The 25,238-nt window shown below is 42.6% G+C and overlaps 1 protein-coding gene across 1 annotated transcript in view; it reads right to left on the bottom strand.

Annotated features, from left to right (window-relative positions):
* Window positions 1-23,697, bottom strand: part of LOC311135171 (cadherin-13-like) — a 352,167-nt gene extending 328,470 nt beyond the window's left edge. Inside the window, exon 1 of the mRNA XM_084169093.1 lies at window positions 23,589-23,697. Coding sequence (XP_084025219.1) covers window positions 23,589-23,639 — 51 coding nt within the window. The 5' untranslated portion in view covers window positions 23,640-23,697. The remainder of the gene's footprint in view (window positions 1-23,588) is intronic.
* Between the last annotated feature and the right edge of the window lie 1,541 nt (window positions 23,698-25,238).

Below are 25,238 nucleotides of genomic sequence, written 5' to 3'. Positions count from 1 at the left end.
CCTTCTCACCAAGCTGCTTGGCGATGGTCTTGTAGCCCATTCCAGCCTTGTGTAGGTCTACAATCTTGTCCCTGACATCTTTGGAGAGCTCTTTGGTCTTGGCCATGGTGGAGAATTTGGAATCTGATTGATTGATTGCTTCTGTGGACATGTGTCTTTTATACAGGTAACAAACTGAGATTAGGAGCACTCCCTTTAAGAGTGTGCTCCTAATCTCAGCTCGTTATCTGTATAAAAGACACCTGGGAGCCAGAAATCTTTCTGATTGAGAGGGGGTCAAATACTTATTTCCCTCATTAAAATGCAAATCAATTTATAACATTTTTGATATGCATTTTTCTGGATTTTTTTGTTGTTATTCTGTCTCTCACTGTTCAAATAAACCTACCATTCAAATTATAGACTGATCATTTCTTTGTCAGTGGGCAAACGTACAAAATCAGCAGGGGATCAAATACTTTTTTCCCTCACTGTATATAGAAGGAGTACCAGTGCAGAGTCAATGTGCAGGGGTATGAGGTAGTTGAGTTAAAATGTACATGTAGGTAGGGGTAAAAGTGACTAGGCAATCAGGATAGATAATAAACAAAGTAGCAGCAGGGTATGTAAAGAGTGTGAAAGTGAGTGTATGTGTGCCAAGCGGTGATGTAGCCAGTCAAGAGATGGCGCTGCAGTAGACTTGAAAGTTCATCTGAGATGAGGCCAGCATTCCGAGCTAGACTCAAATCCTTCTCTTTCCTCTCCTTTCTCCTCAACTCTCTCCTCTGGCCCTACTTCCCCTCTCTCTCTTTCTCTCTCTCCTCATTCATTCACTCACTTCTCTTCTACCCCTCACCTCTCTCTGTCTCTCTCTGTCCCTCTCACTTCTCTTTTCCTCCCTCCTCTTTCCTCTCTCCGAGGCTGGGTGCATTACAGGGTCTATTGGCCCCCACTCCTCCCCCTGTTCTCCGTCTCTCAATCTGTGTGTCTTGTTTGAAGTAGCAACTGTCTCAAGCCGCAATAGTCTGTGGGAGGGGAGAGGAAACTACAGCATCATCCTACTCCTTGACCTCACGTTCCCATGTGTGAGACTCTACCGTTCGCTAGACTCTGTAATGGCCTTAGAAGAGTCCTGTGAGAGGTTGCTAAGGGAAAGCTTCTCTTGAAGAATACCAAGTTGACTCTTTTTTCTCTTACACGATAGCTACACTACATTATGCACACATACTGACTAACAACTAGAATAGATATAGACATGTTTTAAAACTGAGTGGCAAACTGGGTCACATGAAAAAAGGACCCAATATGTAGTCAGTTTGTCTGCTCCTGTAGCATCTTAATGGAGTATACAGGCAGGCAGTGGGAGAGGATAGCGACAATGGGGCAATAAGTTGAGATGAATAGATCAACAGCAAGTGTCATGAGGAGTTTAGAGTGATTAAGGATGTCTTAAAGGGGAGTGTCATACATTAACATATTTGTAGTGGGTATATGTGGTCCTCTGTAGCTCAGCTGGTAGAGCACAGCGCTTGTAACGCCAAGGTAGTGGGTTCGATCCCCGGGACCACCCATACACAAAAATGTATGCACGCATGACTGTAAGTCGCTTTGGATAAAAGCGTCTGCTAAATGGCATATTATTATTATTATTATATGTATTATTCGTTAGGGAAAATCATTTTTTAAAATCAATTGTTTTATTATAGTTTCAAGGCAAGCAATAGGCAGAAAAAATGCATGGTTGCCTCAGTGCCTGTGTGGTACAGCGGTTACAGCCGCTGACTCCGGCACACATATGGCAGAGTCAGCATGGGTTAGAATCCAGCCCACTACCTCCCTACTTCTCTAGTTACTCTCTGTGGGCTGTACTTGTACTCTTACTGAAGCAAGTAACTTACTTTTTAATCCGTTACATTTTACCAAATCACTTCAGTTACATAGATTTATATTATTATATTGTCGCTATCAGATGAAAACCTTGTTACTCCAAATGTTGTGATTTTTTTTATTTTTTATGAATCGATACTATTGGTTTCCCTTTAAGTCTGTATAAATGTTTCACGACCCCTTGACCAATTAAATGTATTCAAAATAGCTTGTCCATTGGCTCTCAAAGTTGCCCGTCAAACCCTGTATCTCCACCACGGCTCTTGAAGTGAAGAGCATGTCTTCACTCCTGAGGATATTTTTGTTCGTAGGTTCTTAGCCAGATGCGATCAGAGGTAAGTTGCACTTTAATTACCTTCTGCCTTTGTAATATTATATATTTCTGGAGTAAGATAAGTATTTCTCAGATATAATTCTGCTGTTGAAATTGTGTTTTGAGGGTGAGTGCAAATCAAATGTCGAGGTGGCTAACCAAGAATCTGACAAAGTTTCTTCTTCTTCTTCGGTGGTGTTTAACAGCAGTTGGCATACAATATTTATGGTGCATTACCGCCACCAACTGTATGGAGGTAAAAAATGAAACTCCATACGGTGATGGGAGGGGGAGCTAATCCACATAACCCAAAACACAACAAAAATAACTTAACAAAACCTATTCTTAAATTTTCCATATCTCCCTCCCCTGAGAGGGTATCACTGCTCGTGAGAGCGCCTCATGTAACTCCTTCCCTGAGAAATATTTTTGTCCCAGGAACCACTCTGCCACATCCACAATAATGTCCATCTTCCTGGACTTTTACTCCACTTTAGCCATGCCATTGATCACCATTGCCATAAAAATCACAAAGTCTTTCTTTACATGTAACATCCCTGGATACTGCTGGTGGGAAGTCAACTCTACAGCCTGCATTGAAGGCCTTCCCAACACCCAAGAGTACCTTTCGTTCCCTCCACCCTTTTGAAAGCCTCTGCATATGAAATGCTCTGGACGGCCTGACTTTGGCAAACTCATTATCTTTCGCCCTCGTTGGGCACTCCAAAGATGTAGCTTCATGCTTTCCACCACAGTTGTAACACTTCACAGCTTCTTCATAACATACAACATTACCTTCTTTTCCATAACTTCTACATCTCGGATTCCTCGCCAGCAGGCACTCTCTACATGTCCAAACATTCTACACCGTTTACACTGCAACGGCCTGGAAATAAAAGCTCTTACAGGAAAGTACACATACCCCAGCTTCACTTGGGTCGGGAGGGACTCCACATCAAAAAACACAAGAATAGACAATCTCTTCTCTCTCTTGCCATTAACCTGTAAAGTGGCCCCCAAAGTGACCCTTATCAACACTCCTTATCAACACTGCAAAAGGTTGTATTGTCTCCTCAGGAATTCAGCCTTCTCTGTGTTGATCTCTCCAACCTCCATTCTGTCACACCTCTGGGTAGCAGAGCTTCTGTTGTCTTTACACCCTGTAGGTCTGATATCTGATTGGAGGTTAACTCAACAGTAATGCTATTGGTCAACAACTCATATTTTGAATCTAAACAACTCAGATGTTATAAAGGGTCTTAGATATCATTGTATCTTTCTCGTTATTTATTCCTGACCAGCTGTGGTGAGATACACGCTCTTTCTTTCAATTAAATTCAATTCAATGGGCTTTATTGGCATGGGAAACATATGTTTACATTGCCAAAGCAAGTGAAACAGATAATAAACAAAAGTGAAATAAAGAATGACAACTAAACAGTAAACATTACACTCACAAAAGTTCCAAAGGAATAGAGACATTTCAAATGTCATATTATGGCTTTATACAGTGTTGTAACGATGTGCAAATAGTTAAAGTACAAAAGGGAAAATAAACAAACATAAATATGGTTTGTATTTACAGTGGTGTTTGTTCTTCACTGGTTGCCTTTTTCTTATGGCAACAGGTCACAAATCTTGCTGCTGTGGTATTTCACTGTGGTATTTCACCCAATAGATATGGGAGTTTATCAAAATTGGATTTGTTTTTGAATTCTTTGTGGGTCTGTGTAATCTGAGGGAAATATGTGTCTCTAATATGGTCATACATTTGGCAGGAGGTTAGGAAGTGCAGCTCAGTTTCCACCTCATTTTGTGGGCAGTGTGCACATAGGCAGACCTGGCTCTCAATAGAAGACAGGCTATGTCGGCCTCGCTCAATAGCAAGGCTATGCTCACTGTCTGTACATAATCAAAGCTTTCCTTAATTTTGGGTCAGTCACAGTGGTCAGGTACTCTGCCACTCTCTGTTAAGGGCCAAATGGCATTCTTTCCAATGTGTCAAGTAATTATCTTTTTGTTTTCTCATGATTTGGTTGGGCATAATTGTGTTGCTGTCTGGGGCTCTGTTTGTGTTTGTGAACAGAGCCCCTGGACCAGCTTGCTTAGGGGACTCTTCTCCAGGTTAATCTCTCTGTAGGTGATGGATTTGTTATGGAAGGTTTGGGAATAGCTTCCCTTTAGGTAGTTGTAGAATTTACCGGCTCTTTTCTGGATTTTGATAATTAGCGTTTATCGACCTAATTCTGCTCTGCATGCATTATTTGGTGTTTTACGTTGTACACTGAGGATATTTTTGCAGAATTCTACATGCAGAGTATCAATTTGGTGTTTGTCCAATTTTGTGAATAATTGGTTGGTGAGTGGACCCCAGACTTCACAACCATAAAGGGCAACTGATTCAAGTATTTTTGCCAGATCCTAATTGGTATGTTGAATTGTATGTTATTTTTGATGGAGCAGAAGGCCCTTCTTGCCTTGTCTCTCAGATCGTTCAAAGGTTTGTGGAAGTTACCTGTGGCGCTGATGTTTAGGCCAAGGTACGTATCGTTTTTTGTGTGCTCTAGGGCAACGGTGTCTAGATGGAATTTTTATTTGTGGTCCTGGCAACTGGACCTTTTTTGGAACACCATTATTTTTGTCTTACTGAGATTTACTGTTAGGGCCCATGTCTGACAGAATCTGTGCAGAAGATCTTGGTGCTGCTTTAGGCCCTCCTCAGTAGACATTTGACTTCAAATTCTAGTAGGGTGAGGCCAGGTGCTGCAGACTGTTCTAGTGCCCTCGCCAATTTGTTTATATATATACAGTGGGGAAAAAAGTATTTAGTCAGCCAACAATTGTGCAAGTTCTCCCACTTAAAAAGATGAGAGAGGCCTGTAATTTTCATTATAGGTACACGTCAACTATGACAGACAAATTGAGGGAAAAAAATCCAGAAAATCACATTGTAGGATTTTTAATGAATTTATTTGCAAATTATGGTGGAAAATAAGTATTTGGTCACCTACAAACAAGCAAGATTTCTGGCTCTCACAGACCTGTAACTTCTTCTTTAAGAGGCTCCTCTGTCCTCCACTCGTTACCTGTATTAATGGCACCTGTTTGAACTTGTTATCAGTATAAAAGACACCTGTCCACAACCTCAAACAGTCACACTCCAAACTCCACTATGGCCAAGACCAAAGAGCTGTCAAAGGACACCAGAAACAAAATTGTAGACCTGCACGAGGCTGGGAAGACTGAATCTGCAATAGGTAAGCAGCTTGGTTTGAAGAAATCAACTGTGGGAGCAATTATTAGGAAATGGAAGACATACAAGACCACTGATAATCTCCCTCGATCTGGGGCTCCACGCAAGATCTCACCCCGTGGGGTCAAAATGATCACAAGAATGGTGAGCAAAAATCCCAGAACCACACGGGGGGACCTAGTGAATGACCTGCAGAGAGCTGGGACCAAAGTAACAAAGCCTACCATCAGTAACACACTACGCCGCCAGGGACTCAAATCCTGCAGTGCCAGACGTGTCCCCCTGCTTAAGCCAGTACATGTCCAGGCCCATCTGAAGTTTGCAAGAGTGCATTTGGATGATCCAGAAGAGGATTGGGAGAATGTCATATGGTCAGATGAAACCAAAATATAACTTTTTGGTAAAAACTCAACTCGTCGTGTTTGGAGGACAAAGAATGCTGAGTTGCATCCAAAGAACACCATACCTACTGTGAAGCATGGGGGTGGAAACATCATGCTTTGGGGCTGTTTTTCTGCAAAGGGACCAGGACGACTGATCCGTGTAAAGGAAAGAATGAATGGGGCCATGTATCGTGAGATTTTGAGTGAAAACCTCCTTCCATCAGCAAGGGCATTGAAGATGAAACGTGGCTGGGTCTTTCAGCATGACAATGATCCCAAACACACCGCCCGGGCAACGAAGGAGTGGCTTCGTAAGAAGCATTTCAAGGTCCTGGAGTGGCCTAGCCAGTCTCCAGATCTCAACCCCATAGAAAATCTTTGGAGGGAGTTGAAAGTCCGTGTTGCCCAGCGACAGCCCCAAAACATCACTGCTCTAGAGGAGATCTGCATGGAGGAATGGGCCAAAATACCAGCAACAGTGTGTGAAAACCTTGTGAAGACTTACAGAAAACGTTTGACCTGTGTCATTGCCAAAAAAGGGTATATAACAAAGTATTGAGAAACTTTTGTTATTGACCAAATACGTATTTCCCACCATAATTTGCAAATAAATTCATTAAAAATCCTACAATGTGATTTTCTGGATTTTTTTTTCTCATTTTGTCTGTCATAGTTGACGTGTACCTATGATGAAAATTACAGGCCTCTCTCATATTTTTAAGTGGGAGAACTTGCACAATTGGTGGCTGACTAAATACTTTTTTTCCCCACTGTATGTTGAAGAGGGTGGGGCTCAAGCTGCATCCCTGTATCACCTCACGGCCCTGTGGAAAGAAATGTGTGTGTTTTTTGCCAATTTTAACCACACACTTGTTGTTTGTGTACATGTATTTTATAATGTTGTATGTTTTTCCCCAACACCACTTTCCATCAATTTGTATAACAGACCCTCATGCCAAATTGAGTCAAAAGCTTTTTTGAAATCAACAAAGCATGAGAAGACTTTGCCTTTGTTTTGGTTGATTTGTTTGTCAATTAGGGTGTGCAGGGTGAATACGTGGTCTGTTGTATGGTAATTTGGTAAAAAGCCAATTTGACATTTGCTCAGTACATTGTTTTCACAGAGGGAATGTTTGAGTCTGCTGTTAATGATAATGCAGAGGATTTTCCCAAGGTTGCTGTTAACGCATATCCCACGGTAGTTATTGGGTTCAAATTTGTCTCCACTTTTGTGGATTGGGGTGATCAGTCCTTGGTTCCAAATATTGGGGAAGATGCGAGAGCTGAGATTGATGTTGCAAAGTTTAAGTATAGCTAATTGGAATTTGTGGTCTGTATATTTTATCATTTCATTTAGGATACCATCAACACCACACGCCTTTTTGGGTTGGAGGGTTTATATTTTGTCCTGTAGTTCATGGGCTTCATACCTCTCACTTCACACTTCAGTGCTAATTAATGTTGCAGCCGGGTCAGTTCTTTCCTAGCAAGCTTGGTAGCCTTTTAACTTAGCACTTGGTCTTTATAAAGTTAAATATCTAGAGATTATTGTAATGTTCTTTTCATTCTAAGCTTTCAAAGTAGCTTCAAACTGAACATTACTTACTCAGTTCCAGGTTGGATGATATTTTCAGGTTTGTCAGAAAATTTGGTGTATAGTCCTTGGCAGTAAGAATCATTGGTAATATAAAATACTTCCAGAATATCTTTCTTTCTCTCTCACCCCCAAGCGCTATGGGCCATGGCACAAGCCATGGATACTTTGTCTCTCTCTCCCTCTCTGATCATGCCTAGAATAATGCCTTGTAATACTTCTTTATTCTTTGTAACTTAAGCGTTATGCCTTGTATGTGAATCCATTCATTATACAATGTTAATTAAATACACATTTAGAATTCCATTCTCAGAACTTTCTTGACCTTCCAATTCCTGTAACTCAACTATAGTGTCTTGCATATTGTGAAATCATCTTTATGGAATCAGATAAACATTTTAATAGGCTTATTGCATAGTCTTATTATGGGTCGTATGTGAGGTGTATATAATATGCATATATATCAAATATTACCCCACTACAGTAAATGGCGACCTCCGACTTTATATATTTTACGGATACTACAAAATTGGAGTTTATTCCATTAGATTCCCCGATATATAACAAATATGTAGCTTACGTGATGGCGAATATTTAGGCGACTGATCTTTTTTAGTTATGGCAATCCACTCGTATTAATGATTTTATCAAAAAAGGAAAGAATGGTCTCACATTTGATTAGACTAGGGATGAAATTCTTCATTGCTGGCAATATATTGGCATGCATAAGACAAATCTAAGAGGATATCAATTCTAGAGCTTGCTGTGTTTCTACTCGGCAAGAACGAATTGCGTTACAGCAAACTAGAGGTGAACATACTTGATACAACTGTGAGATCCCAGAGGACCTCAGACTGCAAAATAGAGGAGTTTGCATAAGAACTCCAAGCATGCGAAAAATAGCATGATTTGACTAGGTCATTTCTACATGATGCGCAGCGAGATTTGTTAGAACAGAGCACAAATAGGTTCCAAAGTGACTTGTCTAACTCGGATACAGATAGCGGGATGGACGCACTGTCAGTCCTACATACGGGTGTGGTGTGTGTCCTCGATGCTCTCTAGTGTGCGAACGGGCAAAGCTACCTCCCCTCCTTGTTCGGGCAGGTTTCAGCGTTCGTCATCACCGGCTTACTAGCTGCTGCCGATCCATTTATCATCACTCCATTTGTCTTGTCTAATTAATCACACACACCTGGTCCTTATCCCCAATTAGTCATTGAATAAGTGTTCCCTCTGCTTCCTTGTCTGTGTGGGTGATTGTTTGTTGTGAGCTGTGTGTTGCTCGGTTGAGCTACCCTTACCTTGTTGTTGCCAGGGTAGAATTTTCCCCTGTGGCTGAGTGTTGTTGTCGCATGCTTGCGCAACTGTTTATCGACGGAATAAACTCTTTGGATGTGTATTACTCTCCTGCGCCTGACTCCTTCTATCACACGCATCACATAATCACCCACCTCTCGCTATGGAGTCAGCGGGAGAAGAGTGCATGCCTGGAGTCGTGGCACGAGTCCAGGAGCACTCCACGATGCTGGCCAGCTTGGGGGAAGCGATGGATCGGGTTCTTCAGGTCGTCCAACGCCTGGAGAGGACCAGACCCGATCTGTCGAGACCAGCTAGCCAACCGGATCCAGCCACCTACACCCCAGCACCAGGAGGGATCCAGATATCCCGACCACGGGTGTTTGAGGGGACAGCGGCGCTGTGCCAGGGATTCCTCCTCCAATTGGAGCTTTACTTCGCCAGCATCAGGCCGGCACCATCGGAGCGGGAGAAGGTGTCCGTCCTCGTTTCCTGCCTCTGTGGGAAAGCCCTGGAGTGGGCCAAGGCGGTGTGGAATGAGGGAGGAGCCACGTTGGAGGCTACAGGGAGTTCGCTCGCCTCTTTCGGGCGGTATTCGACCACCCGCCCGAGGGTCGAGAGGCGGGTGAGCGACTGGTCCACCTGAGGCAGGGGACGAGGACCGCGCAGGACTTTGCGTTGGAGTTCCGGACGCTGACAGCGGGGTCCGGGTGGAACGAGCGGGAATTCCTATCTCCTCCTTTCTCTAAAATGTCTAATGTAGCTAGCTACATAGATAAATGGGTCAGTCAAGTGCAGCATCCTCCCACTCCATTGCTCTCTCTCACTCTGTGTGTGTGTGTGTGTCTAAATGTCATTTTGCTTTTATGACAAGGCCTATAAGCACATCTGCCATACAGTCAGTGTATCATCTCAGAAAGCTTTTTGTGCCATATACTAGAAATCAAGTTTTTGTGTGTGTGTCTTTTTATTTACAGCTTGTAGCAGCATGGCCGAGGGGAAGGAGAATGGGCCAGCCAAGACATTAAAATACAGTTTAGGAAGAGAAGGAGGATGGAGGGTAAATACGTTTTTTGTCAAACGTACTTTTCATAGCAGTTTAGGAGAACTTATGCAGCAGGTTCGGATCATTTACGTAGCAGGTTAGGAGGAGTAGGTTAAGATTAGGATAAGGGTTTACATCAATTTGACAAAAGCTGTATCCCATCTAGACATGACCAGTAAATCCTACCTTGGCAGAAAAAAGATGATTGAGTTGACTACGGCAATTGATATCTGCACTGTTTGATTATTTATTACTTACAAGATTTTTACCTGAATACTTACCTTGATGTTTAATTCCATGCTGAAATGTGTCTGATTTGCATACTAGTAACATGATTGATAGTGACATTTAGATATTGATTGTTGTTTGACTTTTGAAACACTTACCTGATCCTCCTTGATATTTCATTCTGAGGGAAAATTAAAACATCAAACTTGGGGTAAATCTTTTTAGTACACCTTCACCATCACATGTACAAATTATATTGTGAAATTAGTTGTCATTAATGCTATTTAAATTGTTAAATTTGTAAAGTATTTCCTCGTTTACCAAATCTACTATGGCAATTTACCTGACACTTTGTATGAATTGAAACTAATGTTGGTGTAGCCTACTGTTATTATTTTATTCATTTCCTATTTATGTTATCCAAAGGTGCCTGATATGGTCATTTCTTATTAAGATCGGGAGTAGAATACCCCTGGAATGTCCATATTTGAAATGTGTAACTAAATCAAGTCAATTGGAGGGATTGAGTTATTTGTGCCAGAAGTCAGTGTGCCGGAATTGAACACACGCCAAGTGTGCATTGAAGACATTTTTTTACATTTACATTTTAGTAATTTAGCAGACGCTCTTATCCAGAGTGACTTACAGGAGCAATTAGGGTTAAGTGCCTTGCTCAAGAGCACATCGACAGATGTTTTACCTAGTCAGCTCGGAGATTAGAACCAGCAACCTTTCGGTTACTGGCACAACGCTCTTAACCACTAAGCTACCTGCCGCCCCGGCAGACAGTGGCCCTAACCGCTAGACCACCCCAGTCTACATTGGGGTGGTCTAGCGTTGACCGTTGATTCGTAACCTTAGGATACAATTGACACGTAGCCTACCGGAGACCAATATCTACAGTACCAGTAACAAGTTTGGACACACCTACTCATTCAAGGGTTTTTCTTTATTTTTACTATTTTCTACATTGTAGAATAATAGTGAAGACATGAAAACTATGAAATAACACATATGGAATCATGTAGTAACAAAAAAAGTGTTAAACAAATCAATATATTTTCAATTTTAGATTATTCAAAGTAGCCACCCTTTGCCTTGATGACAGCTTTGCACACTCTTGGCATTCTCTCAACCAGCTTCATGAGGAATGCATTTCCTACAGTCTTGAAGGAGTTCCCACATATGCTGAGCACTTGTTGGCTGATTTTCCTTCACTCTGCAGTCCAACTCATCCCAAACCATCTCAATTGGGTTGAGGTCGGGTGATTGTGGAGGCCATGTCATCTGATGCAGCACTCCATCACTCTCCTTCTTGGTCAAATAGCCCTTACACAACCTGGAGGTGTGTTGGGTCATTGTCCTGTTGAAAAATAAATGATAGTCCCACTAAGTGCAAACCAGATGGGATGGCGTATTGCTGCAGAATGCTGTGGTAGCCATGCTGGTTTAGTGTGCCTTGAATTCTAAATAAATCACAGACAGTGTCACCAGCAAAGCACCCCCACACCTCCTCCTCCATGCTTCATGGTGGGAACCACACATGTGGAGATCATCCGTTCACCTACTCTGCATCTCACAAAGACACGGCGGTTGGAACCAAAAATCTCAAATTTGGACTCATCAGACCAAAGTACAGACTTCCACTGGTCTAATGTCGATTGATCGTGTTTCTTGGCCAAAGCAAGTCTCTTCTTCTTATTGGTGTCCTTTAGTAGTAGTTTCTTTGCAGCAATTCGACCATAAAGGCCTTATTCACGCAGTCTCCTCTGAACAGTTGATGTTGAGATGTGTCTGTAACTTGAACTCTGTGAAGCATGTATTTGGGCTGCAATATCTGAGGCTGGTAACTCTAATGAACTTATCCTCTGCAGCAGAGGTAACTCTGGGTCTTCCTTTCCTGTGGCAGTCCTCATGAGAGCCAGTTTCATCATAGCGCTTGATGGGTTTTGCAACTGCACTTGAAGAAACTTTTAAGGTTCTTGAAATTTTCCAGATTGACTGACCTTCATGTCTTAAAGTAATGATGGACTGTCGTTTCTCTTTGCTTATTTGAGCTGTTCTTGCCATAATATGGACTTGGTCTTTTACCAAATAGGGCTATCTTCTGAAAACCACCCCTACCTTGTCACAACACAACTGATTGGCTCAAACGCACTAAGAAGGAAATAAATTCCACAAATTAACTTTTAACAAGGCACACCTGTTAATTGAAATGCATTCCAGGCGACTACCTTATGAAGCTGGTTGAGAGAATGCCAAGAGTGTGCAAAGCTGTCATCAAGGTAAAGGGTGGCTTTTTGAAGAATCTCAAATATAAAATATAATTTCATTTGTTTAACACTTTTCTGGTTACTACATGATTCCATATGTGTTATTTCATAGTTTTGATGTCTTCACTATTATTATACAATGTAGAAAATAGTAAAAATAAAGAAAAACCCTGGAATGAGTAGGTGTGTCCAAACTTTTGACTGGTACTGTATCTTGTGTTATTAAGCTATATAAAATGACAGTTGTTGATGTGTATGGCTGCATTTCAGATACATTTTTGTGCATTTGAATGTTGCAGTAATAGGACATAGGCCTAGCGTTTGAGAGAGCGAGAGAGAATATTACTTTAATAGCAGGCCTGATCCCAATGACTCGACTGCCCCCGCTTGGAGAGAAAGAGAACTGCTCATTTTCAAGGAATGACGAGGCTCATTTTAATTTCCTGATGCAGCAGGAAAATTCTCATCGATCAAGGTAAGATCCGACATCTGTACACCTGCCTGTGAGATCTAAAGTAAGCTGATGTGCCAGTACTGTAAAGCACTTCACTGACTGGAGTTAAAGTTTGGGCAAGGTGAAGATGCAACTGATGTTTCTCTCCGGAAGCCTGATACTCAGCAACAACTTGGGGTAAACAAGGCAAATGAGGAAACAGACAGAGAGGGAAAGAGCACTCACACACTCCCTGTTTCAGAGAGTGTATTTTCGTGTCAGGGAAGAGTGGAGCTGCAGTCTCTCCAGCGAGCAAACAGACTGCACCAAGATGTCCCCAAGGAGCTCTTCACAGCTCTGGGACATATTCAGAACAGAAGCCACACAAGGAGTGTCTCTCTGTTTGATTTATGGGGTCATCACTGGCAGGCAGGTGGAGAGGAGAACTCCGTCCCCCGGTGGGTCTTCAGATGTCCTAACAAGGTCAAAGCAGCCACTGCTAATGGCAATCAGAGACTCAGATTGAACTGATTGTCTGCCTACTCTGCTGGTAATTAGCAAGAAGTAGCTGGAGGGGCCCCCCGGCCCTGGCATCCCTGCCACACCCCCACTGGCCTTTGAGGTGGTGAATTGCCTGGCTCATCCTCATCACACAACGTCCATCCACTCACATCAGCAGGGGAAACAATGGCACAATTAGTGCCTCTGATTAGCTGTTAGGTCCTCATTAAAGGAAATCAGCCAAAGTGAAGGTGGAGGTGAGGAACTTTCAGGCTAAGGTGAAAATGTGACGAAAGAATCTGCCACTAGTTTTTGCTCAAAGAAAGTTGAAGATACTGTAAGCTTCAGTAACTTCGGTGAAGTTATATTATTTTCATGAGCAGACAGGCTGATCGACTCTGAATTAAGCTGTCTACTACACTGACCTCCGACAGTATATATAGCCTCTGGTGCTGAAAGCCCTACTGCTATCCCTGCACGGTAATCACCAGTGCACTCAGAAGAGAAGACTTCCATGCATATGAAATAAAGCTTGAGCCTTACATTTTTACATTTCTCATTCCTCGTCTCCACCCTTTCGACCAACTTCCTTCTTTTTCTTCCTTCTAGTACATCTTTCACTATGTCATTCTGTTTTGTCAATGTCACAAACCATTATACAATTCTGAATGAAATGTTTCTCTAAATGCATAACTGTGAACTCAATGTTTCAATGTGACCATTAATAGAGCTATCTAGGAAACAAAATCCAGAGGAACAGAGGCAAAATGTCAAGTTGACATCACAAAATAGCTCCAAATAGGTATAATGAAAGCTGGTAGCAGTAACAGTGGCCAGAATGAGAACACCTTTGGTATGCTGCAAAGTACAAGGTGAGTACTCATAGATATTACTGTAGCGCCCCATAAGCCACTACAAGGCCATCATCTTACTGGGAGTGTGCAAGCCAGGTGTTCTTTATTGCTTTTCCCCTTCTTCAAGCTTGTCTCATCAAAATGGATTTCACTTTGATTCATCTGGGGATCTCTGTAAAGGAGGTTGTTCGAGACAGTTTAGTCCAGGATCGGCTCATTTCACCATAATAGTGATGATTAACGTGTGGAAAAAGGGTGGGATTCCTCCCCTCACAGTCATTCTAACACAATTAACACAATCAATTAGACTAAATGAACAAGGTCCCAGGTAGCAAGCTGAGCAAACTGCCTGGACGCCCACTTGCTGCTCTGGAATAGTTATAATAAATGGTAGCTTAATTCCTCTCCTGGAAAGAAAGAAAGAGAGAAATGGAGAGAGGTCTTCAAAACCAATGAGGTGCTCCTCTTATCCTGGATCTCTATTATGCTGGGTTTTGACCAGAATCGGCGCCTCCGCCTGACATCGCTTCGCTCCAAAAGATTGTCCGCTTCATGGGTGTGGGTGTGAACCTATTCAAGTAAGTAAATACATTTTGAAAATGTAAAAAACTATGTATTATTAGCTAGCCAGCTAGCAGCTGGCTAAGGCAGACCATTGTGTGTAGGCTAATGAGCTAGACCTCTCACTCAAACACTTGTAATAGTTTTTTCTTATCTTGCACCTACTCCAAAATGTATATTAATATTCTTATTATGTTACTGAATGTATCCAGAGTATTTTCAGATTTTGTTATTGACAAATGCTGTGAAAATTATAGCAAATGTAAAATGCACATAAAATCAACAGTGTAATGTTTAGGGGTTCTAGCAAGGGTCATTTTGCTATTTGATTTGGAATATTAAGACCCCTTGAGGTATCCCCAAAAATATATAAAACAATGATTTCATTAAACATTATTTTGACCCTTACTGCTATTAGCACATACAAAAGCATTAAATAACAGATTCACTACATGCAACAACAGCTAGTCCCCCCAAAAAATCTAAAGGAAGTTTGTTCTGAAGTGTCTGTCCTATATCTGAGAGATATAAGAAAGATCAGGAAACATTTGTATTTTAGTTTTTTACATGTATTTAACCCCTTATTCTTGGCACTAAACAGTCTCTCTCTATATATAGTACTTCAACTGGTTCCGGGGGACCTTCAGAAGAGGCTTGTGACGCCTGTGGGCGTCCTAGAGCAAAACAAATGACATGTACGTGTTCGTGAGAGTCTCACCAGAAGGGTCATATTAGTGTGTAGCCCAAACTGTTTGGACGCTACAGACAGACGTTGGCAGATCGGCTGTACCGACTTCAGACGAGTCCCAAGACGCTTGTGGGTGTCGGAGAGAAAAACGGAGAACACCATCGTGTTCGTCTTTCCATAGAGGGGTCATAATAGTTTGTAGGCTAAACTGTGCGGACGCTACAGACGACTTTGTGAGAAGACCGATTTTCATCTCATAGTCTGACAAACACCGCTCTAGCTCTGTCATGGAAGTGCGACATCAGCGGATGCGGTGGATTGAGATGCATCTAAAGCAAAAAAATATAGATATCTCTAGTTTAAACTGACAGATTTTTATGAGGATTATTTATTATGCTAATTCGATTTCTGTGGGGGTGCAGACATCGACTCTAGGGGGTTTAGTTATTTTTATGTTAGAAACATTTCAATTTGGCCTATCCATATAGGCCAATTTCCTCGAGTGTAAGGAGTTAACAACAATGAATGTCTGAAAAATATTATGAATTGCCATATTAGGCATAACAAAAATTTGACATTTTAGTCATTTAGCAGATGCGCTTATCCAGAGCGACTTACAGTTAGTGCATTTTTCTTAAGATAGCTAGGTGGGACAACCACATGTCACAGGCATAGAAAGACAATTTTTGCTCAATAAAGTAGCTATCAGTAGAGTCACAGCTAGAAGGGGGGAGGAGGATTATTTAAGATACTGTTTGAAGAGGTAGGGTTTCAGATGTTTTCGGAAGATGGGTAGGGACTCTGCTATCCTCGCATCAGGGAGAAGCTGGTTTCTCCATTGGGGTGCCAGGACAGAGAAGAGCTTGGACTGGGCTGAGCGGGAGCTGCCCTTCCGTAGGGGTGGGGGGGCCAAGAGACCTGAGGTGGCAGAACGGAGTGCTCGGGTTGGGGTGTAGTGTTTGAGCATAGCCTGAAGGTAGGGAGGGGCAGTTCCTCTTGCTGTTCCGTAGGTAAGCACCATGGTCTTGTAGTGGATGCGAGCTTCGTCTGGAAGCCAGTGGAGTGTGCGGAGGAACAGGGTTTGATGGCACAAGCGGGGAGCCCAGCCAACAGCGAGTTGCAGTTGTCCAGACGGGAGAGGACAAGTGCCTGGATTAGGACCTGCGCCGCTTCCTGTGTGAGGTAGGGTCGTACTCTACGGATGTTGCAGGAGCAAGTCACTGCTTTGATGTTTGCAGAGAACGACAGGGTGTTGTCCAGGGTCACGCCAAGGTTCTTTGCTCTCTGGGAGGGTGACACTGTGGAGTTGTCAACCGTGATGGAGGTCAACCCGGGAGGAAGAGTAGTTCCGTCTTGTCGAGGTTGAGCTTGAGATGGTGGGCCGACACCCAAGTTGAGATATCTGCCAGGCACGCAGAGATGCGTGTCGCCACCTGGGTGTCAGAAGGGGAAAAGGAGAAAGGAGAAAAGTAGTGTCATCCGCATAGCAATGATAGGAGAGACTATGTAAGGACATGACAGAGCAGAGTGACTTGGTGTATAGAGAGAAGAGGAGAGGGCCTAGAACTGAGCCCTGAGGGGACATCAGTAGTGAGAGTACGTGGTGCAGACACAGATCCTCTCAACATCACATGGTAGGAGTGGCCTGCCAGGTAGGATGCAATCCAAGAGTGTGCAGAGCCTGAGACGCCCAGTCCTGAGAGGGTGGAGAGGAGGATCTTAGGGTTCACGGTGTCTAAGGCAGCGGATAGATCTAGGAGGATTAGAAATGAGGAGAGAGAGTCAGCTTTGGCAGTGCGGAGAACCTCCAAGACACAGAGAAGAGCAGTCTCGGTTGAATGACCCGTCTTGAAGCCTGACTGGTTAGGGTCAAGAAGATCGTTCTGATAGAGATAACGAGAAAGTTGATCAGAGACAGCACATTCAAGTGTTTAGGAAAGAATAGAAAGAAGGGATACAGGTCTATCATTTTTGACATTAGATGCGTTAAGTGTTGGTTTCTTGAGGAGGGGAGCGACCATTTTGAAGTCTGAGGGGACGCAGGGAGTGGTCAGCGATGAGTTGATGAGAGAAGTGAGGAATGGGAGAAGTAGGGAGCAGAAGGTGGAAAAGAGTTTCCTTTTTTTAAATGTTGCTTTTCTTCCACCCAAGTCAGCAAGAAGACAACTGGCTCTTGATGATGATGTCCCCAGTCTATATTGAAGATCATCATTAGATGATTAGTTTGAATCAATTGTGTTGAGGCTTGAGGAAGGCCCTAGAAATTGTCTAAGACTCCAGCCACCTAAGTCATAGCGGTACCGATGCAACAGGACCCTGAACAGCTTCTACCCCCAAGCCATAAGCCTGCTAAATAGTTAGTCCGGGTAGCTATTGGTTAACTGTTAAACTATCTGCATTGACCCTTTTTGCACTAACTCTTTTGACTCATCACATGTGCTGCTGTTACTGTTTATTGTCTACCCTGTTGCCTAGTCACTTTATCCCTACCAATACAGTGCATTCGGAAAGTATTCAGACCCCATAATCACAAAGCGAAAACAGGCTTTTAGACATTTTTGCAAAAGTATTTAAAATAAAAATGCTATGAGACTTGAAATTGAGCTCAGGTGCATCCTGTTTCCATTGATCATCCTTGAGATGTTTCTACAACTTGATTGGAGTCCACCTGTGGTCAATTCAATTGATTGGACATTATTTGAAAAGCCACACACCTGTCTATATAAGGTCCCACATTTGACAGTGCATGTCAGAGCAAAACCCAAGCCATGAGGTCAAAGGAATTGTCCGTAGAGCTCCGAGACAGGATTGTGTCAAGGCACAGATCTGGGGAAGGGTACCAAAAAATGTCTGCAGCATTGAAGGTCCCCAAGAACACAGTGGCCTCCATCATTCTTAAATGGAAGAAGTTTGGAACTCTTCCTAGAGCTGGCCACCTGGCCAAACTGAGCAATCGGCGGAGAAGGGCCTTGGTCAGGGAGGTGACCAAGAACCCGATGGTCACTCTGACAGAGCTCCAGAGTTCTTCTGTGGAGATGGGAGAACCTTCCAGAAGGACAACCATCACTGCAGCACTCCACCAACCAGGCCTTTATGGTAGAGTGGCCAGACGGAAGCCACTCCTCAGTAAAAGGCACATGACAGCCCGCTTGGAGTTTGCCAAAAGGCACCTAAAGGGCTCAGACCATGAGAAACAAGATTTTCTGGTCTGATGAAACCAAGACTGAATTATTTGGCCTGAATGCCAAGTGTCACGTCTGGAGGAATGCTTGCACCATCCCTACGGTGAAGCATGGTGGTGGCAGCATCATGCTGTGGGGATGTTTTTCAGCGGCAGGGACTGGGAGACTAGTCAGGATCGAGGGAAAGATGAACGGAGCAAAGTACAGAGAGATCCTTGATAAAAACATGCTCCAGAGTGCTCAGGACCTCAGACTGGGGCGAAGGTTCACCTTCCAACAGGACAATGACCCTAAGCACACAACCAAGATAACACAGGAGTGGCTTCAGGACAAGTCTCTGAATGTCCTTGAGTGGCCCAGCCAGAGCCCGGACTTGAACCCGATCGAACATCTCTGGAGAGACCGAAAAATAGCACAGCAGCGACGTTCCCCATCCAACCTGACAGAGCTTGAGAGGATCTGCAGAGAAGAATGGGGGAAACTCCCCAAATACAGGTGTGCCAAGCTTGTAGCGTCACACCCAAGAAGACTCGAGGCTGTAATCGCTGCCAAAGGTGCTTCAACAAAGTACTTTGCCATTATGGGGTATTGTGTGTAGATTGATGGGGGGAAAAAACAATTTAATCAATTTTAGAATAAGGCTGTAACGTAACAAAATGTGGAAAAAGTAAAGGGGTCTGAATAATTTCAGAATGCACTGTATGTACATATCTACCTCAACTACCTTTAAAGATGTCAAAATATAACATGTTTTCAGTAATTGTTTTCAGTATCTTAATGTTGTTTGATGTTTTCTGATTGTTTCAGTGCATGCATTCAACAATTTGGACAAAGGACTTCCACAGGGGCCGCCATCTCCAGAGTTCTCTCTGGAGATGGCGGTACGAATGCAGATGTGATACGAATGCAGAGTTTATTCCGTCGTACACAAATAGCGCTGGATAGCGACAAACGAAAAACAGGCACAGGGGAAAATCTACCCTGGCAATACAAGGTAACGGTAGCTCCTACAATAAGCAGGCACAGGGGAAATATATACCGCGGCAATAACAAGGTACGAGTAGCTCCACCGAGCTCCACTACTCTCACAAATAAACAATCACCCACAAGGACAAGGAGGGTAGAGGGAACACTTATACACGGACTAATGAGGGGATAAGAACCAGGTGTGTGTAATTAACAAGACAAGACAAATGGAATGATGAGATATGGAGCGGCAGTGGCTAGTAAGCCGGTGACGACGAACGCCGAAGCCTGCCCTCGGCAGAAGTCGTGACACCTTTAAACATCCTAAGGCGTTCACATTTCTCTCATGTAAAAGCTACTGTACATTAAAATATTAGCATTCTGATGATTTCAAGTTTAATATTGTACCACTTAGCATAATGTTTAATTGTGATATAGATAAGAAAGTTGTATTGGATTAATTGTTTTATTTGTTAAGACATTAAATACATGTTGTTTAGTATAGTTAGTATGTTTCGTTTAGTTTTCTCTGTGTGAAGCAAGTTCATTTAAAGTGCTGTTATTTGTTTTATGTAGATAAGACATTTCAATGTTGTTAATTCTCAAATTAACCAAAAACCTGATCTAATTTGCATATTCATAATGAGTGTGCAGCAAATTTACAGCAAACAGTAGAATGCTCGCCAAAGATTTGCCACAACTGTTTGCCAGAAGCCTGTTTTTCTGGTAAGGGTTTGTTGCTCCTGCTGCCAGAAAAGGGAAAGAGTAGGCTACTAGTTAGATAGGGCAGGTCAGTTTGTGGGAGGACATTGTGAAAATATTCTCCAGATGAAATATGAAGACAGAGAAATAATAGCAACATAATACAACAAAAACAAATGAAAGCCAGTCAGGGCTGTCTAATTGTAATATAATTAAGCCTATTTCTTTGTGATGTCTGTCCTCAGATTTGGAGAGCTGTGAAAGCCTGTCTGCAGATGAAGAGGTCCCAGTGAATATCCCAAGAGACTGCTGGCACATCGTTGTATGCCATGGGTTGTATGTGTACTTATGTTAGCAAATGTTGTATACAACAATACAGTTAAAAGTCACACACAATGTAGGCTACAAACCTATTAAAACTGGAGCAGGCCAATCCTGCTCCTGGAGGTATGCTGGGTGTGCAGATTTTACTTGTTGATAATAATGTATATTATTTCTGAGCTGGAATAGAAGTCTGCTCACCCAGTAGATCAGGGAGTGAAGCAAGGTTGGCCATCTTTGGTATGGACAATTTTTTGGTTTACCTGAAATTATGCTTTAGTGATAATTGTCTAACATTTACAAACAAGTTAGCTTATTTGTACATTTTAAAAGTATATGTTGATTCATTCAATGTTGATTCATTGAAGTGGAGTGTTTAAACTTGTTTTAATTGTTAACTTAAAACTATTATTCAAGATTAACTAATGTCAATGTTCATTAATCACAATTCTACAATAAAAAGGGGTGAAGGGGATCTGTCTCTAATTTGTGTTTCTGTCTTGTTTTCTCAAATGAACATGACATTTTTGTCCAGTTGTGAGCTCTCCAATCAGTTTTATTTGATTGTCACTGTCTCAGGATATCAGCCATGTGAACCCATTTTGCAGCTTATCATAATGGCATGCATCACCAATGCAGCACAGGCCTACAGTCGTGGTCAAACGTTTTGAGAATGACACAAATACTAATTTCACAAAGTCTGCTGCCTCAGTTTTGATGATGGCAATTTGCATATACTCCAGAATGTCATGAAGAGTGATCAGATGAATTGCAATTAATTGCAATGTCCCTCTTTGCCATGAAAATGAACTTAATCCCCCAAAAAACATTTCCACTGCATTTCAGCCCTGCCACAAAAGGACCAGCTGCCATCATGTCAGTGATTCTCTCGTTAACACAGGTAAGAGTGTTGACGAGGACAAGGCTGGAGATCACCCTGTCATGCTGATTGAGTTAGAATAACAGACTGGAAGCTTTAAAATGAGGGTGGTGCTTGAATTCATTGTTCTTCCTCTGTTAACCATGGTTAATGAAAGTACCATAAGCTATACTATATGAGAATCATAATGTTAAGATACCATAATCCAATTGGTAGCATATTCCATGGGAAATTCATGCATTTATAATCTTATAAAATGTGTTACTGGTGATTTCCATTCTTTAGTGGGCAAATTTCTCTGCATGCTCTCGTTAAAAATGAATGGGGGCGGAACTTCTCCTGGCGACGCCATGTCTGGTCAAAATGCACTGGAGTAGAAACACCAAAATACAGGCAATTTCAGATCTCATTTTTCCCCTTTACCAGGCTCTCCCTCAGAGGGGTAACACATATGAGAAATTAATGGCTGTCATGCTGGTAGTGAGGAGCATAAGGAGGAGAAGCTGTATCCATGTGGCAAATCCATTTTCCTGCTCTCCGATGTATAGCTTACGTCATATAAAATAGCCCACATTAGCCTGCCTCCTCATGCAGGACTCACTGGGGGAGAGGAGGGGAGCGAAGATAGAGAGCACGAGAGAGACAGATAGAGAGACAGAGACAGAGAGAGACAGAGAGAGAGAGCAGAGAGAGAGAAAGAGAGAGAGAGACAGAGAGAGAGAGAGAAAGAGAGAGATGGGGGTTGGCAGGGGGTCATTCCCATCGCAGTCTTACTTACTTACCAGAGGATTCTAACATAATCTCTCTCTATAAAGGGATGACTACTTCAAATCATCACAGAGCTAGTCAACCCTCGTTCTGCCATCAGTGGAGGCACATCACTGATGCATGCCATTACATGATCCTCGTAACAATTAAATTAATTATGTATGGACAGAAATGGAAGGAGATGGTGTATGATGTATCTACAGTATGTAATCAGTAGCCGTGTAAGTGACTAAAGAACACAACTTACGTATGTTTTCTTTTCAACTAATTTCAAAAATGTTCTGCAACACCTATAGAACTCCTGTAAACCAAACTAATCTGCTGACTGTAGCTCTACCTCACTCTCTCTGTCTCTCTCTCATTGGGGGCCTGACTCTTTGGGCCAGTAACCGAAAGGTCGCTGGTTCAAATACCCGAGCTGACAAGGTGAAAAATATGTCGATGTGCCCTTAAGAACGGCACTTAACCCTACTTTGCTCCAGGGGCGCCGTACTACTGTGGCTGACCCTGTAAAACAACACATTTCACTGTACCTATGTGACAATAAAAACATCATTTTAACATCATTTTTTCACCACTGAGAAACTGAGAGGCAAAGGGGTGAGGGCTACAGTATGGCTCCGCCACGGACCCTCCAGGGCCCCAAAGCTGGCCAGATACCACAGGGCAGAGGGGGAATAAAGATGCCATGGCTTCAGAGGAACTCTCCAGTGTGCAATTATCCATTATGTGCAGGGCTCAGCTTTGTGATGTCTCTCTTTTAAGATTTCATTTTCAGACTCTGTGAGTGTTCTGAGATGTGGTTGATCCTTTAGTCTGATTGGCAGAGCTGTCTTTCTTTCTCCTTTCGCTCGCTCTATTGCTCGCTCTATTGCTCGCTCGCACACACACACACTTGCCTAAGTTACATACACATGCACACACCTGCAAACACACACACACACACACGGTGTTAATGTCTTAGTATTCCTTTTGCAAATGAAGCTGTGAGGAGTAAATTATGGAAGGTATAAAGTCCAATAGTTGTTCCCTATTAGGGTTCCAAAATTCCAGTAACTTTCCCAAAATGCACAGGTGTCCCAGAAATCCCAGTTGCAAACATACCCAGGGAAGAACATCAATGCTCTTTTTTTATTCATCAAAGGAATTCATCAAGTATGCACACACATTTTTCCTTCTATTCATCAAGTCATCCATTTGGTTTGAGTGTCTTCCAAATTTTTTTGAGAAAGAAGAATTGGACTAAAATCTTCAATTAAAGCACTGTTGTTATATTTGTTAGGGGTAATTGTGTACTGTTTAATGTTTAAATACTGATTATTCATGTTATTCACAGTTCACATATGAGGAGAGGCATGTTATCACTGGAATATGGATATCCACATTCCTTGACTGTGAATAACACTAAATATGGTTGCAAACAGTCCGCAATCAGTGTATTAGTGGAGTCCAAGGTGGGACGGACGGGTGAGGCTTACCGTGCCAATGACTTTAGGGAAGGGCGGCTCCATGTTCTCATTGACATGCATACGAGGGGCAAACAAGGCTCTCTTCGATCTGTAGGGCTGGATCTGTCCAAGGCCAAGGATCTCCTACACACACAAACACACAGAGAGAGGGGTGGCATTAAAAATCCATCACATTGAATAGGAAGGATATACAGTAATGCACAGAGTATGAGTACATTCATACACACAATACAATTAAGCCACTGTACAGTTCATTGTGCACCTCTTTTATTCATTGCTCACATTGAAGAGTGTGTCACAACACTCATAATGTAAAGGCTGTACAGTATTGTAAGCTCTAACACACACACACACTGTAGGCTCTAACACACTGTAGGCTCTAACACACACACACACACTGTAGGCTCTAACACACTGTAGGCTCTAACACACACACACACACACTGTAGGCTCTAACACACTGTAGGCTCTAACACACTGTAGGCTCTAACACACACACACACACACTGTAGGCTCTAACACACACACTGTAGGCTCTAACACACACACTGTAGGCTCTAACACACACACTGTAGGCTCTAACACACTGTAGGCTCTAACACACTGTAGGCTCTAACACACTGTAGGCTCTAACACACACACACACACACACACTGTAGGCTCTAACACACTGTAGGCTCTAACACACACACACACTGTAGGCTCTAACACACACACACACACACTGTAGGCTCTAACACACTGTAGGCTCTAACACACACACACACTGTAGGCTTTAACACACTGTAGGCTCTAACACACACACACACACACTGTAGGCTCTAACACACACACTGTAGGCTCTAACACACACACTGTAGGCTCTAACACACACACTGTAGGCTCTAACACACAACGTAGGCTCTAACACACACACACTATAGGCTCTAACACACACACTGTAGGCTCTAACACACACACTGTAGGCTCTAACACACAACGTAGGCTCTAACACACACACACTGTAGGCATATGGCTTCCTATCCTCCTCTCATCTCCACCATGATGGCAACTGATTGGTGGAAGAAAGGACATACAGGTAACTACCAAAATATAGGAAACACTTGAGTAAATGAGGAATACAAAGTATATTGAAAGCAGGTGTTTCCACACAGGTGTGGTTCATAGACTTTATGCCAAAGTGAATTGAAGCTGTTCTGGTGGCTTGTGGTGGCCCAATGCCCAATGCCCACTATGTTGGTGTTTCCTATATTCTGGCAGTTACATGTACATTGATACTGTAATTCTCCCACCTGTCATCTGCTGTCAGATAGGGTTGTTCTGGAGAGGAGATGGAGAGGAGGCTATTTAAGACTGACACAGCAACCAGGCCTTTGAGTCTAACAGTCTTTAGAAACAGATATTCATTTGGATGGAATTACAATCTAACAACAAAATTAGATTGTTATAACCTTGAACAATAAGTAATTAGGTTTCATGTAATTGCATTGTTATGCTTCCTTCAATGCTCTAATTGACTCGATATTTCCATGCTAGATGAAGACTTGGGGGAGTAGAAAAAGAGAGGAAGATAATATTGAAAGAGAGAGCTACAGAGATATGAAAAGAAAGACAGAAGGAGAGAAAGATGAAAGATGACAATGCTCTCACGGAGAAAAC

This window comes from Coregonus lavaretus, assembly GCF_964263955.1.
Source record: "Coregonus lavaretus genome assembly, chromosome: 9".
NCBI classification, from domain to species: Eukaryota; Metazoa; Chordata; class Actinopteri; order Salmoniformes; family Salmonidae; genus Coregonus; species Coregonus lavaretus.
This window is presented reverse-complemented; position numbering and strand designations above follow the sequence as displayed.